Source organism: Drosophila grimshawi, unplaced genomic scaffold (genome assembly GCF_018153295.1).
Source record: "Drosophila grimshawi isolate 15287-2541.00 unplaced genomic scaffold, ASM1815329v1 contig_1377, whole genome shotgun sequence".
NCBI lineage: Eukaryota > Metazoa > Arthropoda > Insecta > Diptera > Drosophilidae > Drosophila > Drosophila grimshawi.
In genome coordinates this window covers 14580752-14594777 of record NW_025062900.1, presented here as the reverse complement: position 1 = coordinate 14594777, position 14026 = coordinate 14580752, and the positions used below count along the sequence as shown (strand labels likewise).

Sequence of the window (14026 nt, the reverse complement as noted above, 5' to 3'; positions counted from 1 at the left end):
CTCTAGTAAACCTTGCTCTCCACCCACCCCCCTCCCTTACAGTTGTCGTCTGCATTGAAATCGTCCATTAGCTAAGCAGATTAATTGCTAAAAGGTATTTAATTCGTGATGCTTTTATATTTCAGCGTTTATCCTCATTTCATTCTACGCTCTACACAAGCTTCTCGCCGTCAGCCAAACGCATATAACGCTTCTTTTTTTATTTTATTTCTGAATTTCTTTTCAGTTTTTTTTCCTCCCGTTTTTGTTTTCTCTGCTGTGCTTTTTGATAGAAGCTTGCCACTTCCTTGGAAATATGGCGTTAAGTATTTTCGTGTTACTTTTTTTTGTACTTTTTAATGCTTCATTAGCTACTAATGGAAATTGTGTGACTTTGCGAAAAGCCGTGGCAGGAGCTGCCATTAGATGTTAGGGGGTTTGACGTGGGTTTAGGGGTAGATCAACGAAATAATTTCACATTGATACCACACATGGTTCTTATGAGCTGTTCATAAAGACAAAAAAAATGGGGACAAATACATAGAATTATTGAAAGCTGCTCAGCTATCTAGCTTCCAAGTTTGGTAGCTCCAGCTATAAATTTGCAAACTAAATGTATATAGAATATATTTAGAGTACGAAAATATCTCCTTAATCACGGTAAACATTTTACGCAAAATTAAAATACTTTTCGCAAGGGTAAAAGAAAGTCTTCAGCTAATTCATGAATTTTTCATAGAAAGCCTTATTGCTAAAATGAAAAATAAAAGCACAATCAGCTTTCACTTAGACAAATGTCGGCATACGAAAAAAATTCAAGTCATCGCAAAAAATAGACGCAAACGTCTGCAGTATAAAATTCAACTAAAAAGCAGTAGCAAATAATTTCAAGAAAGTTGTGTGATTTATGTGCAAATATAACACAAGAGCAAAGCAAGTTTTGCACTATAAAAATAACAGCGAACTCAGGCAGCTGACAAAAATAGAGAAGGGGAAAGGCGAAGACAAACACACATAGAATACCCAATGCAGGTGGCAATGAAGTAGGACACAAGGTAGAAAATGAAAATGGCCGATGCAGTTGCAGCTGCAGCACAAACAAAACTAATGACGGCCAAAGCAGTACAAACTTGAGGCACTGAGTAGGACAATGCAGATGTAGCAGCAGAAGCGGTGTAGAGATACCTACCGCTTAGTGACAGATGCGGCAGTGAAAGTTGTTCCGGCAAACTTCGAGATATTGGTGAAACATGAAAAGAAAAATATTATAAAGACCAGTAGAGAGTAAATGACAGAGGTACGCATACACAGAGGGAAGAGAAGTTACAGTTAAGAAGAAATCGAAAGAAATAAAGACTTAAAGAGAGACAGACACAGAAAAAAAGAAAAAAGTCGAGATCGAATCATCTTTAACGTTGGAATATTAATTAGAAAAAATGAATTTAGTTTTTTTTTATTAAAAACCGTGGATCAAGCACATTTTTCGAAAATATTTACTTATTTTTTTACAAATATTATTCAGCAAATTTTAAGTTTATGTCAGACGGACAGAGACAAATCTCAGATCGTACAAAATAAAATCAATCAGAAATGTTAAGTGATAGTTATAAGAAACGAGATTTTGATTCCATTAACTTTTAATGAAATCAATGAGTCTGAGCTTTGAATACCTGCAATTTTATTTACAAGTGCTATAACTGGAAACTTTGAATAGATTTAAATTTTTTGATTAAATGAGTTGAATCAATTAGCTAACATTCTCGTACATCTTGGGATTGCGTTGAATATTGTCTTCCATGATCTTCCTGTGCATATTCTCCCAATTCTCGACCTTTTGGAGCACATCTGGGATAATTTCGCGAATACGAAATCGATTAATCTCGGGTCCATCACGCATCTCGATATTTGTCTTGAAATTATAATTGGGCGTGTAGCCATTGAGCTTTAGGAAATGATCGAAATAGAAGGGCACAATCTGTTCCTGCATATTGTCCACGACCATTACAGAGTCCTGGTTAAAACCCTCACTAACCACACCATCCTCGGCAAATGCACGCACAAAGTTTTTGGTATTCTCAGATATAATCACAGGCGGAGGTATAATCTTTTTGACACGCTTCCTGAGGTGCAGCCGCTGGAGGGGACCCACTTTCTTGGGTTTCTTGAAGGGTGGCTCCAGGTTTCGTCGCACCTTTTTCATTTCCATATCGATACGTCGCTCTATCTGGTAGGCCTGTGCGGAGAGCTTCTCCAGGTAGCGACGTCGCTTGCGCAACGACATCTCCAGTTCGCGCATCTTCTCAATATCAAGGCGCTCAAACTTGGAGAGCAATTCCAATACAACGGTGCTGATGGTGGCCACCATGTCCGAGGCAAGTGGTATCACATCACTGGATCCACGCACTGTGGCGGGCACAATGCGACGCCAGACTTCGGCCAAAAAGCCGCGATACTTGTTGAAATCCTCGTTGGCAAAGGAGTTTTCAATTGGCTTTTCCAAGTAGGTTCTTACACGTGCCTCCATCTCAATAGCGCGATCCTCCATAAAGAACTTCCTGACGGACTTGCGAGCCACATACTCCTGTTTTTCCTTCAGATCCTTGTTACACCAATCCACAAAGGTCTCCAGCCTTCCCTGCAGTTCTGTGTGTATGGACAGTGTGTAGTGCATTTCCAGCAGCAGCATAAAAGTCTTGTTCTTCAAATTGTCAACGCCCTGGAGAAAAGCTTCGGCATTGGGAAATACCTGCAGCACGGGATGCAAATTCCGCATGTAGACATCATAGTAAAAGTCACGTATGGCCCAGGCATCATCTTTGTCCCGGACACGAATGTTGACAATGGTACGCTTGGCAATGGACTGATCATACGGTTCCAGTTCATACTCAACATCCTCATCATCTTCGGGAGCAATAGGTTCAATGGGTTGCTCGACCTCTTCAGCGCCAAACTTGCCTCTCTTTTTTACTGGCACCCGATGGATCCAATCGTTCTCGGCGCGCCATTCTTCTTCGCCTAGAAGGTAGTGGAAATTCTGTAACATGACGCAACGTATCCAGTGACCCTCAATAAACACAATGTCCATGTTGAGCATGGTGAGTTCGCGTTCCAGCTCGCGGAATTCCTGCTTCATCTTATCGGTTATCTCGTAGTAGGTCTTCACTTGATACACCTGCGTCATGGCCGCGTTGTATTCCTTCTTCTCCCACTTGGCAAAGAGGCCCTCGTAGAGGAGGCTTGTGTTCTTCATGTCAAGCCAGTGGCGCTCATTTAGAGTATCATAGATCTTGGTGCGCACCATTTTGCCTTGAATCAATAGCGATTCATATTTTAGACGCATTGCAACCTTTAATAGTTCCACGCCCGTCTTGAAGTTAAAATTTTTGACAGTTGCACGACTTTTCAGCTCATCTATATAATTCTCATCGAGATCAGTAATTACAGAGCCAAAGTATTTTGTTGGGCCGGGTCCCAGCAGAGTCTTACGCACATCCGGAACAGGTACCTCAAGTCTAAGGCGCAATCCGTTGCGCAATCGCGAGTTAAAGGTGAAGAAGGAGTCTTTGGGGCCAAGCATGGCTGCCTGCTCCTTGTGTTGCCCGGAGAAGGGCAGCATGCGATATGGATTCTCCTCCTCAGCATCTACATTTATGACTTCCGCCTGGAAGCGAGAGCGACGCATTTCCTCAAAGGGCACTAGTGGTTTGCGTATATAGTCCAAAGGTATCTTTGTTTCATCCTCGAGCAGTAGGAAGCTGCCGCTGTCTTTGGTGAGATTTGTGCATTCCGAGCTACTCAGCGAACTAAGGCATTCCTCAATGCTTTTCAAATCCTCCTCGAGCTCGGCGACAATCGCCTTACGGTCGACCAGAAGATGCTCCTCGCCCGGTTCAATGTCCTTCGTCTCGTACAATGCCTCACGAGTCTCATGCAAAAAGTCGAGATACTGGCGACGTCCCGGAAAATCGAGAGTCGTCAGCTCCTGGGGATCGCGTGAGTGAAAGATGAAGTCATGCGCATGGCACAGATCCTGCACAATCTCCCGCGCTCCATCCTTGCTATCAGTGCGCGTGGCTGCCAAATGGTTAGCGATCATGCTATCGAAATCGTATCTCGGCATTGTCAAGTCGGTGTTCATGTATTGCTTACATGGCGGATTTGCGTTGATGAAATTTACAATTGGCACCCTTTCCGGCTGCTCTTGCACCGTGATCTTCGGGTAGACGGTCTTCGTCTGGTAGTGCACATGAACGTTTTTCACCTGAGTCGGGTCCCAGTGATCATGATGATGTCGCGCTTCGAACTTTGCCGTGTAGGGACGCTTAATGGTTCGCACGTTGGCAAACTTGATGTTATCCGGCGCAATCTTCTCCAGCAGTGGCATACCCGACTTGCGAATACCTTCAATAAACGTACTCGTTGGTCGTCTCTCAGCGAGATAGTCACGTTGTCGCCTCGGATGTATGAGTAGTGTTTTCTCTCGGAACTTTGGCGCCGGCATGTTTCCCCGCATCTCGAGGGGCACATGCTCGCTACCGCCCATCATGCGATGATACTCGGCCTCTTCCACCTCATCGTAGCTTATGGACTCTGGCGCTTTGACCGGCTCTTGTGGCGGCACCCAGTCCATATCGAGTGTCTCCTCTTTGACATCGCATGGGGACTGTTCGCGCAATTGTTTCGCCTCCACACAGGTTAGACCCAGGAGTTTCATGCGTGCCAGCTTCTTTTTGAGATTCTTCGCCTTGGCCACTTTGCCCTTTAGTGCTATGTACTCGAGGGTGGTTTCCACTTTGGAAGCGTCAACCATATCGGCTTCGAGGAGATCAGGTGCATCCGGCACAATGATCTTTTCGGGAAACACATAGCGAATGAGATTAAACTTCTTGACATGGAATCTCAGCGGGGGCTTGACCAGCTTCAGATTCTTGTGCATCACACGATGATAGTGGAGACCCAGACGCTTGTCAATGTACTCCTTGATGGCGCTCTTCTTCTCGCGTTTGTGCAGCAGCATCGGTTCAGGTGGAAACAGATCCAGTTTGGGATCGTCTGGATCAAGTACCTTGACAATGCCCCGTTCAACGTCCAATTTAATGGGCTCCTTGCGCGGCGCGAGCTGATTGAGCCACTCGTCACGGGTTAGGCAACCTTTGACGGTGCGCTGACCCTCCATGATCTGATGGCGGTGCAGTTTGCCACGCATACCGTCGCCATGCTTAAAATGAAAGCCACGCAGCTGGAATTTGTCGCCGATTTTGCCCACCTTGAGATAGTCTTCGTCATCGCTGCTCTGCTCGCTGGGCGTAGAACCTACGCTACCCTCGATGCTTGCCTCACAGGCCAGATTCTGCTCAGCATCGGGAAACTTTTTTACTTTACCCGTGCGCTCCAAAAAGAACTCCTGCTCTACCTTTGCCAGATCCTTGCGCACACAGTTCTCCTTGTGCATGATGGCCTTCAGGCGTTCCGTCTCCGTCAGCGTTTTTGGGAAGAACTTTCGTTTATTTATCACCGGCGAAATGTACTCGAACTTTCGGAAGCTTCGCTCGATGGCATCATCAATTTTGGCCACATCATCGCGCAGATCCTTCTCGGCTACGGTACGTGCCTCAATCTCCTTAGCTGCTGCCATTTCTTTTATACGCTCTGAATCCCGTATAGCCTTTCGGGTTTTGTTGCGCAGATAAATATCCTTGTAGCGTGCCTCACGTCGCTTTTGCTCCTCGTCAATCTTGTCTCTGTTGCTGGGCTTGTCAGGTGAGCGAAACAGCTCGGCAAGCTTAGGATCCTTCGAAGGCAATGCCTCCTCGATGGGCTCATCCTTAATTTTCGTATTGAATACGGGCGGTATTGCGAGGCGATCCGCATGCAGTTCCGCCTCCACCTTGTGCTCGGTATGCTTCTTGGTACGACGTCTCTGCATGTAGCGTAGGACACGCCAGTAGGTCTGCTGATTCTGCTGTTCCTGTTCGTCCTTCTCGTAGGTGTTCTTATAGTCCATGCCCTGAAAGTCCAAGTTGACTGGATTTTCCAAGTCAATAACCTCGCATATATGCGTATCGGATGACTCAGAACCGGTGCTAGCGCACACATTATCACCATGCTTGACCATCTTGTTGGTCAGCTTGAACTGCTGATCCTCGGTCAATTGCTTGTGGCGCAACGCACTCGGGTTGACCAGACAGTGCGTCTTGCGCGGATCCTGTGTGAGAAAGAACTTCTGCCGCATCGGCGACAGTTTCGACAACTGCTGATAATTTTTCGGACAACGTCCGATATGCGGCAGAGGTGCTCCGACCACATTGCTAGCCTCGCAGGGCTTCTTCCACTGATTACCCTTTAAATGCTTTGGCCCCAACGATCGCACATGATACGAATCAATCATTTCCTGTGAGTTAACTTCACTTCGGTTGCTTGAGGTGGAGTGTTGCGTAGTTTTTCTCGTTGTGGCTGGCCAGCCTGGTATGCTGGTGGAGGTGCAGCTCCTCGGCTGCATATTGACCGTGAAAACCCCATCACGAAAGCCGGGCTGACTCGAGGTGGACAAATCTTTGCCCGTTTTCGTGGGCAGAACCCGCTTGCCACATTCATCCCGTGTATCGATCTCTGTGCGCTTGATATTGGCATCCGGAAACTCTAGAGTCTGTACGGTCAGCTGTGGATCCGAGTGCGAGAAATCAATATTCTTGAACTTGGCAATCGCGATCTCCCGTTTGGTTTGCATATGCTCCTTTTTTGGCAGACATCTTCGCTTCTCCCATGGCAAATTGGCGTTAGCTTCTTTCCTTTGCTGTGTCCGAGTAATCTGTGCTTTTGGATCTAGCACCGTTTTCGAATCGGGCATGTAGGTATCTCTGATTATTTGGCCTGTTATCCTACGAGAGCCAGCTTGCCCGTCCACTCCAAGACTTGTGATATTCCTAGTGTGGCGTTTCAATATAGATCCTCGATCTTTTACGGACATCGGCATCTTTGCACCGGATTTTAATAGCGCAAAATGTAAAAATGTTCTCCTTGCTAAGGCGTCATAAGAAATAAACGTGATTGAGAATATGAAATTTTACGTATTGACAGCTTTCATTAAGATATTGGCAACTAAATCTAAAGTAAAAGGGCTTAAAATATTCCAAAGGGGTGCGTTAGCTACAAAGCTGATATAACTATGTGATATTTTCTTCATCACTCTTGTCTTTGTCTCTCTATTTATTCTTTTCCTTTGTTATGCGATTCATTTATTCCATATACATATGTATGTAACTTTTTTATTCCATGTATGTATGTAGTTTTTTATTTACTTTAGTCTTTTATTTTTTGCTGTCTCCATTACCATTCAAAAGTTTACATTGTGGACCTATAAATTCACCACGGCACATATCTGCTTACATGATTTTTATTACATTTCGGAGCAGCATTTGCTGTGCTCAGCATTCGTTTTTCTCACACCCAGCTTCCTTTTGCTTGTACTTTATTCCCACCCTCAGCCTCAATATTTGCATTTCAGTTACTTTGTGTATACCCTGCAGACATATTAAGAGATATGCAGATGGATATGAACGTTATAAATGTTGCTGTATTTCATAAGATATATGTGACTCTATAATGAATATGCTTATTCTTTATTCTTTAAATATAATATGAAGTATTTTAGAGTATTTTATATCAGTGATAAAGGGTATCGACCAGTCGGCCAAGGTGATCTCTCAAATTCTTTCATATTTTCTTTTGTATGTGTGCTTATTGTGAGCTCCTGCCCGCCTAAGAGTATGCCATAAAAATTTACTTGTTTTCCATTTGTAGCTTGTCGCAGTGCGCATCGAGACATTTTTTCAATTTATTTGCCAGCTCCAATTTTGGCATTTTATGACCCACATATGTCAGCCTAATATGTCCGAGAACTAAGCCGCCACCCGACGTGTAATTTAATTAAAATTTATAACGACTTCAATATGCCAGGCACTCTGCATAATTTCAGTCAGGTGATCTGAAAATACTTACACACCCCCATCGCACCACCACTCAACTCAACCCCACCAAACAGGCATTTCCAGCAATTGAAACTCCATTCCCCCTTTTCGTTATGATACTCGTTTTTGTGGCATATTAATTTCGTATTTATGTTTATTTTTGACGCTCGCAAACGGAAATTAAGTTAATTTTTGTACATTTTCTATTCGTGCGTCAATTTTAATGTTCGCTTTTGGTTGTTGTTATTGTTGCTTTCGACAGACTCATTTCATTGTTTTGAGTACGGCTTTTTGCAAGGGCCCTCGCCAAGCGACAAATAAATAATTTATAATAATTTCACAAAATGGCACTTAAAAAGCGGAAATTGCGCAAAACAAAGCACCACAACGGGCAATTGTGTGAATTTATAATTTCTGTGAAAATTCAATTAAGTGTTGCCTGCTTTTGGGCTTACGAGAAAAAAAATCAAAATCAATTCAATTCCCAAAAAAAAAAAAAAAAAAAACATTCTTGCATAGAAATGAAATGTGCAGATGAAAGAATATATTGCCTAAAATCCTATGCTCTTATAAGACTGCAAGTTGCATATTTTTTTAATAAGAAAATATTTAAAATTTGTTTTATAAAATCTATTTAGATAAATAGAGAGAGAGAGAGAGAGAGAAAAGAAAGAAGAGGTGAGAAAAAATCGCATGGAACAGTGAGACATGGAAAAGTGAGCTATTTTTAAGTTATTCTTTATCAATTTGGTTTCGCAGATAACGAAGCAATCTAAATGAATGGTGTAGCAAAAATGCTGATAAAAAATAGTGTATAAAATTGGTTATATCTTTTTTACTGATCGCAATTTGCTGCTGAACAATTTAATTCATTAAACAGTACTGGCATGCATAATCTAACAGAGTATTAGAGCAGCCGTTCCGACATTGAAATGTTATAGTGCAACAAACACGATGGCTAAGTAACAAGCGACACCCAGCACAAGGGTATAAAAAGACAATGCAAAAAAAAATTGGTTAACATTTTTTTTTCTGCTTGCGCTTTGCAGCTAAAAAGTTTAATTCAATTAAGAGTTTGGCATGCGCTGCTATGTTGCGTGGATTGTAAAGTTACTCTGACGAATAAGCAAACACCCAAACACACCCAACACACACACACATACTCGCCCACCCATCAAGGCAAAGTCAAAGTTGCGCTTTTCAATTTTTGCAACATTTTCTGTTACATTTCCTTTTAGTCTCGTTTTGCTCACCTTTTCACGCCCACGTCGCAGGTTACATTCACCTTTTCAGGATTCATTAAAAATGCATTCTCAGCCTGCTGTACCGCACAAAATGGCAAAGAAACTGAAAAATTTAAGCACAAACTTTGGAGTCTGTGCACCGACGGCGAAGTCAACGCCAAATTTGCCATATGGCCAAAGTCTGTGTTGGATTTTCTTTGTTTGGGTGTAAAGTTGTTCTACTCTGCACACCTTATGCCAGACTGCAGCTGCTATTAAAGATGCTGTATTAGGAAGTAGAGTCCTTAAATTTATAATATAATGCATTCAGTTAGGGGAAATACGTAAATTATCAAGATTTTTTACATGAATCCAGATCAGACTTATAAAAATACTCTGTAATAATTTTCTTCAACTACGCCAGATATCTAGCTAACGTTAAATTATTAATTCTGCAAATCTTTTCGAAGCTAGCTAAAGTTTGGTTTCTTATCCATTAAAGCTTTGACCCATTTGAAATGACTTTAAGAGTAACACCTCCATCTATTAATTGCCCGGCAAAGCTGCTCTTCTGGGATGTAATTTGCTGAGCTCGAGCTGTCTCAAAATGCATCTTCCCAGGCTCTGTAGGTTTTAGTTTTATTTTTTATATATGTACTTATTTTTTTCTTTTTTTTTTTGCTCTAACCTCCTTTTTTCACGCGCGGCAAAGTTTTTAATTGAAAGTTTTAAGCTGTAATTGAAGTTTGCCCAGTGCTTCGACCTGTCACGTACCCCGACACCCACCCATGCCACCGCAGCACACCGTGCACCATCTAACGCTGCTGCCATTTTGCCAGCCTCTTCATTGCACACTTTGGCAGCTCGGTCTCGGCCTGAAGCTGGTTACAGCGTGTAAAGCGTTTTATCCGCTGCGGCTACGAGTCGCTGGAGCCTGGCCCAAGTCGCTTTCGAGTGAAGCGCAAATTTGCCTTTTGGTCCAGGTATAAAATAATTATAATTTGCAAATTTCTCAGCCACCGCGCGGACGTTGTTTAATTTTGTGTGCAGCAACTTGTTAAAGTCAACCCAAAAGTGCCAGCCACTTGAACATTTTTCATTTATGTGTTAAATTTTATTTTATATTACTTTACTTGCATTGGGCTTTATTTTTGTAATATTTTTAATTTGGGCCCAGATGCATTTTACACTTTTGTGGGTACTTCGTGTCGCTGCACTTTCGTGCAGCATTTTTCGTTTGTGGCATATAAAACATGTATTTATTTAATTAAAAGCGCAGCTTTTGTATGCAGTGCCCTGTTGTGTATTGTAATAATAACAATAATAACAACTTTTTTGTCTTGTTGCTTGTCAGAACTTTTAACAACCAATTGTTGTGGCAGTGCAGATGAATGCATGAAAATCATGTTAAAGTGAACATCAGCAAGTCTCGTCATCAAAATACCCTATACAATATCTTTTACACAATACTATATCCCAACTTTACCTTTATTATGTACATGACAAAGCTATTCAAATGTTTTCCAACAAAATGCAGTCTCCGATTTTAAGATTAAATCAAACTTGAAGTAATTTTTAAAAGTTTGCTAGAATGATATTCAGGTAATGGACATCAATGTAAATATAAGGAAAATATTGCCTCTAAATATTTAATAAATCATAATATTTGGCAGAATCCATCGGCGTCGTCGTTGCAGAGCCCGACAATAAAATAATTTGAGAAAGAAACTGACATTTTTTAATTAAATTTTTACGGAAGTGCAGCCACATTAAGCGGAAATGTTACATGATTTAAATGCAAACATCATGCAAAAAGTGAGCCAAGAATCTGTTAACTTAATTTAACTACCCCCTCGCCAAGTTAGTAACTCTACAGTTATGCCAACTTGTTGGCCAGATGATATAGGCGCAATTGTGTTGGTTAAAAAGCTGTTTGTCAAATGTAACTTTAAGGTTGACACATTATTTTAAAAAGCATTTTAATCACTTCTCCAAAGTAATTGAATTATAAAAACATTTTATAAAAATTATTTAATTATATTTATATTTTTTGGTTCTTAACAAATTACAGTTCTGTGTAGCCGAATAATACCCACTATATACAACTATAAAAATAATCAAATATAACTGATGAACAGCAATTAAAATAAAATCTAAAAAAAAATCAAGAATTGGTGAGTTTTTGATTTGATTTTTTTGGGTTCATAGAAAAACAAACAGTTTTCGGACAATAGATGGCAGCAATAATAATAAAAGATAATAAATGCGTTCAATATGCAAAATTCTTTATGTTTATTTATGAAATAATGCAGCGACAATTAGGGCAATTAAATATTTATTTTTACACTTGGTTTCAACTGTACAAAACAATTCAGTTAATGTTTGTTTTAATTCTCAATCGACTGCAACTGAGTAATTTCGATTGATGTTGTTTTTTACTGCTGCCGCTGCTGCTGTCACTGTTGTTGTTTTTTTCAGCTGCTGTTGTTGATTTAACGAGTGCATTTGAACCACCACAACAACAACTTGTTCAAATTTTCGCTTTTGGTTTTGTTAAACAAACTAACAGCAGCAACAACTAAAAGTGCTGCCACCGAGCCTGGCACTTTGTCAACTTCACACAACGACAAATTGGTAAACCAACAACAGGCAAGTGCAAAGTGAACAACAATCGCCAATGTATAAAAACTAAAATAAAATAAAATAAAGTAAATAAAGCCGCAAAAATTAATTAATGTAAATGCAAAATATTTAATAACTAAGGTATATTAATTAATTGGCTTTCTGCAAAAATATTATTTAGTTTTTTTTTTCTTATTTTCTCTTGTAGGAGAATTAAACACTAGGGCTTTAAGTGGCTAATTATTATAAATAAAAGTTCGGTTTTGCTGGCAAAACGAATACTTGGCAAATCTTTCTCTGGGGCATTATGAACGCACAACTTTCTACTTACACCGAGAAACACAGCAATCCACATTTGAATAACTTTATTAGAGATCATAATGAGTTCTGTATATTTATATATGCTTGTTGTGAACTTCGGACTTGGAAGGGTATGCCATTTTCGGCTTGTCTAATCTCGGGCATTTTAGTTATATGTTATATGCTTTCACAATTAAATTTAATATAAGAAAATTTTAACACCTGTTATTTTAGCAGTAGCTCTCACCATACTTTTAATTTAACCTAATATTAAAAAAAAACCTAAATTGTTTGCATGAAATATAACCACTTAAAATAGTACATACCATTTAAAGTAAAATTTTCTTTTTTGCGCTGGACAATTAATAACATGATCACATCTGAAAAAATGAAACAAAACCTTGTTTCAAAATATAGATGGAAATTCACAAGAAATTGCAAACAATCAAATTACAATTCACCTTATTGGTGTCAATTTAATAATAAAAAAAAGTCAAATTTAAAATGCAAATTAAATTAAATGTTCACTCATTAATTAAATAATAGACCACTTTACCCGACAGGTTGAACAATATTTTTATCGGGCAATGACAGGTATAGCACTTACTCTATATGTTAACAAAAAATAAATAAAAACAATGTAATGGAAGCATTTGATTAATTGAATTAATGAAAAATATTCGATGAAAACAAAGTATCAGAAACAAAATATGGTACATATAAATGCAATATTTAATTAACACCAAATGAAAGTCAGTGGCTGATCTTACCGAATTATCTGTGTTTGACCACCGTTTATTTATCTCTACTACTAAGTTTTATCCAAGCAAGGCTTAACTGCAATGTGTTCTACAGAGTAGATTTGTGCAATACTTTGACATTCCTTATACAATTGCAGACAGTTTTCATAAACTTCACCTCGTCTCACAAAAACTAATGCACTAAATGCATATCACAAACACACACACAGCCAGTCTGTCATAATACAAGTTTGATAAATATAAAGACCATGTTTGCCACCACAAATCAGTTTCCAAAATACTCGAATCATCCTCTTGTTATCAGCAGTTATGTGTTATTAAAACCAAATTTAATTGAAAATTAATTGAAATATCAATTGCAATGGCATTAAAATGCATCGAGCTGAATCTGAGGCAACAGTTACCTACACACACAGACAAACGACAGGCTTGCTTTCCATTATAATAATACTGTGACATTTTATCCAATTACAATTTATTATACCGAAAATCCATTCTGATGCCATGTCAATTTGTCTGCCATCCGAGTACACACTGTACAAATGCCAGCCAGCCAACTTGAAATCAATTAATGCAATGCGGTGGGCAATGGGCACTTGAAAACTTCGATCATTGAGTGGCATCATAAATTAGTCGGGGAAACCATTTAATTGAATTAAGCGCATTTACAAATCTGAATTATACTATCATGAAGATGTCAAGTGCTCTCGCAAATATTCAATGTTTATGCTCATTAGGCACTCTTCCACCCGCCTCCATTGCAAACAAATTTCTTCCTTTCATTTTGCAAAGCATTTTCAGGCAAAATGTAAAATATTTTCTCCTCTAAGAATTTGTTTCTCCTTTTTCGATCTCTATGTGCTTGTTGACTTGGCCTCGGGCCATATTCAAGGCACTGGCTCCCAGGTAACCAGGCAGCTCGGACTCATCAAGTAAAAGATTTTAAATCACATGAATGCTATAGCAGTTACACATCTTATGCAAACAGTTTTGCCAATGCATAATTCCAATAAAACCAAAAAATTAAATGTTCAAACTACATAGTCTCCCACAACTTTAAATGGTAAATCAGAACAGAGCAAACAACTGGTTAAAATAGCAGAGGGCAAGTGCGTAACCAAAATCTTTTGAAATCGTTTTGTATATCGCAGGATGTGGGCGTCCGTTTAAGGAC

At 39.9% G+C, this 14026-nt stretch overlaps 1 protein-coding gene across 1 annotated transcript; it reads right to left on the bottom strand.

Moving 5' to 3' along the window:
- Window positions 1–1635: 1635 nt before the first annotated feature.
- Window positions 1636–6997, bottom strand: LOC6561891. Its single transcript, XM_001988111.3, has one exon. The coding sequence runs from the start codon at window positions 6950–6952 to the stop codon at window positions 1727–1729; it is 5226 nt and encodes a 1741-aa protein (XP_001988147.2). The 5' UTR covers window positions 6953–6997; the 3' UTR covers window positions 1636–1726.
- Between the last annotated feature and the right edge of the window lie 7029 nt (window positions 6998–14026).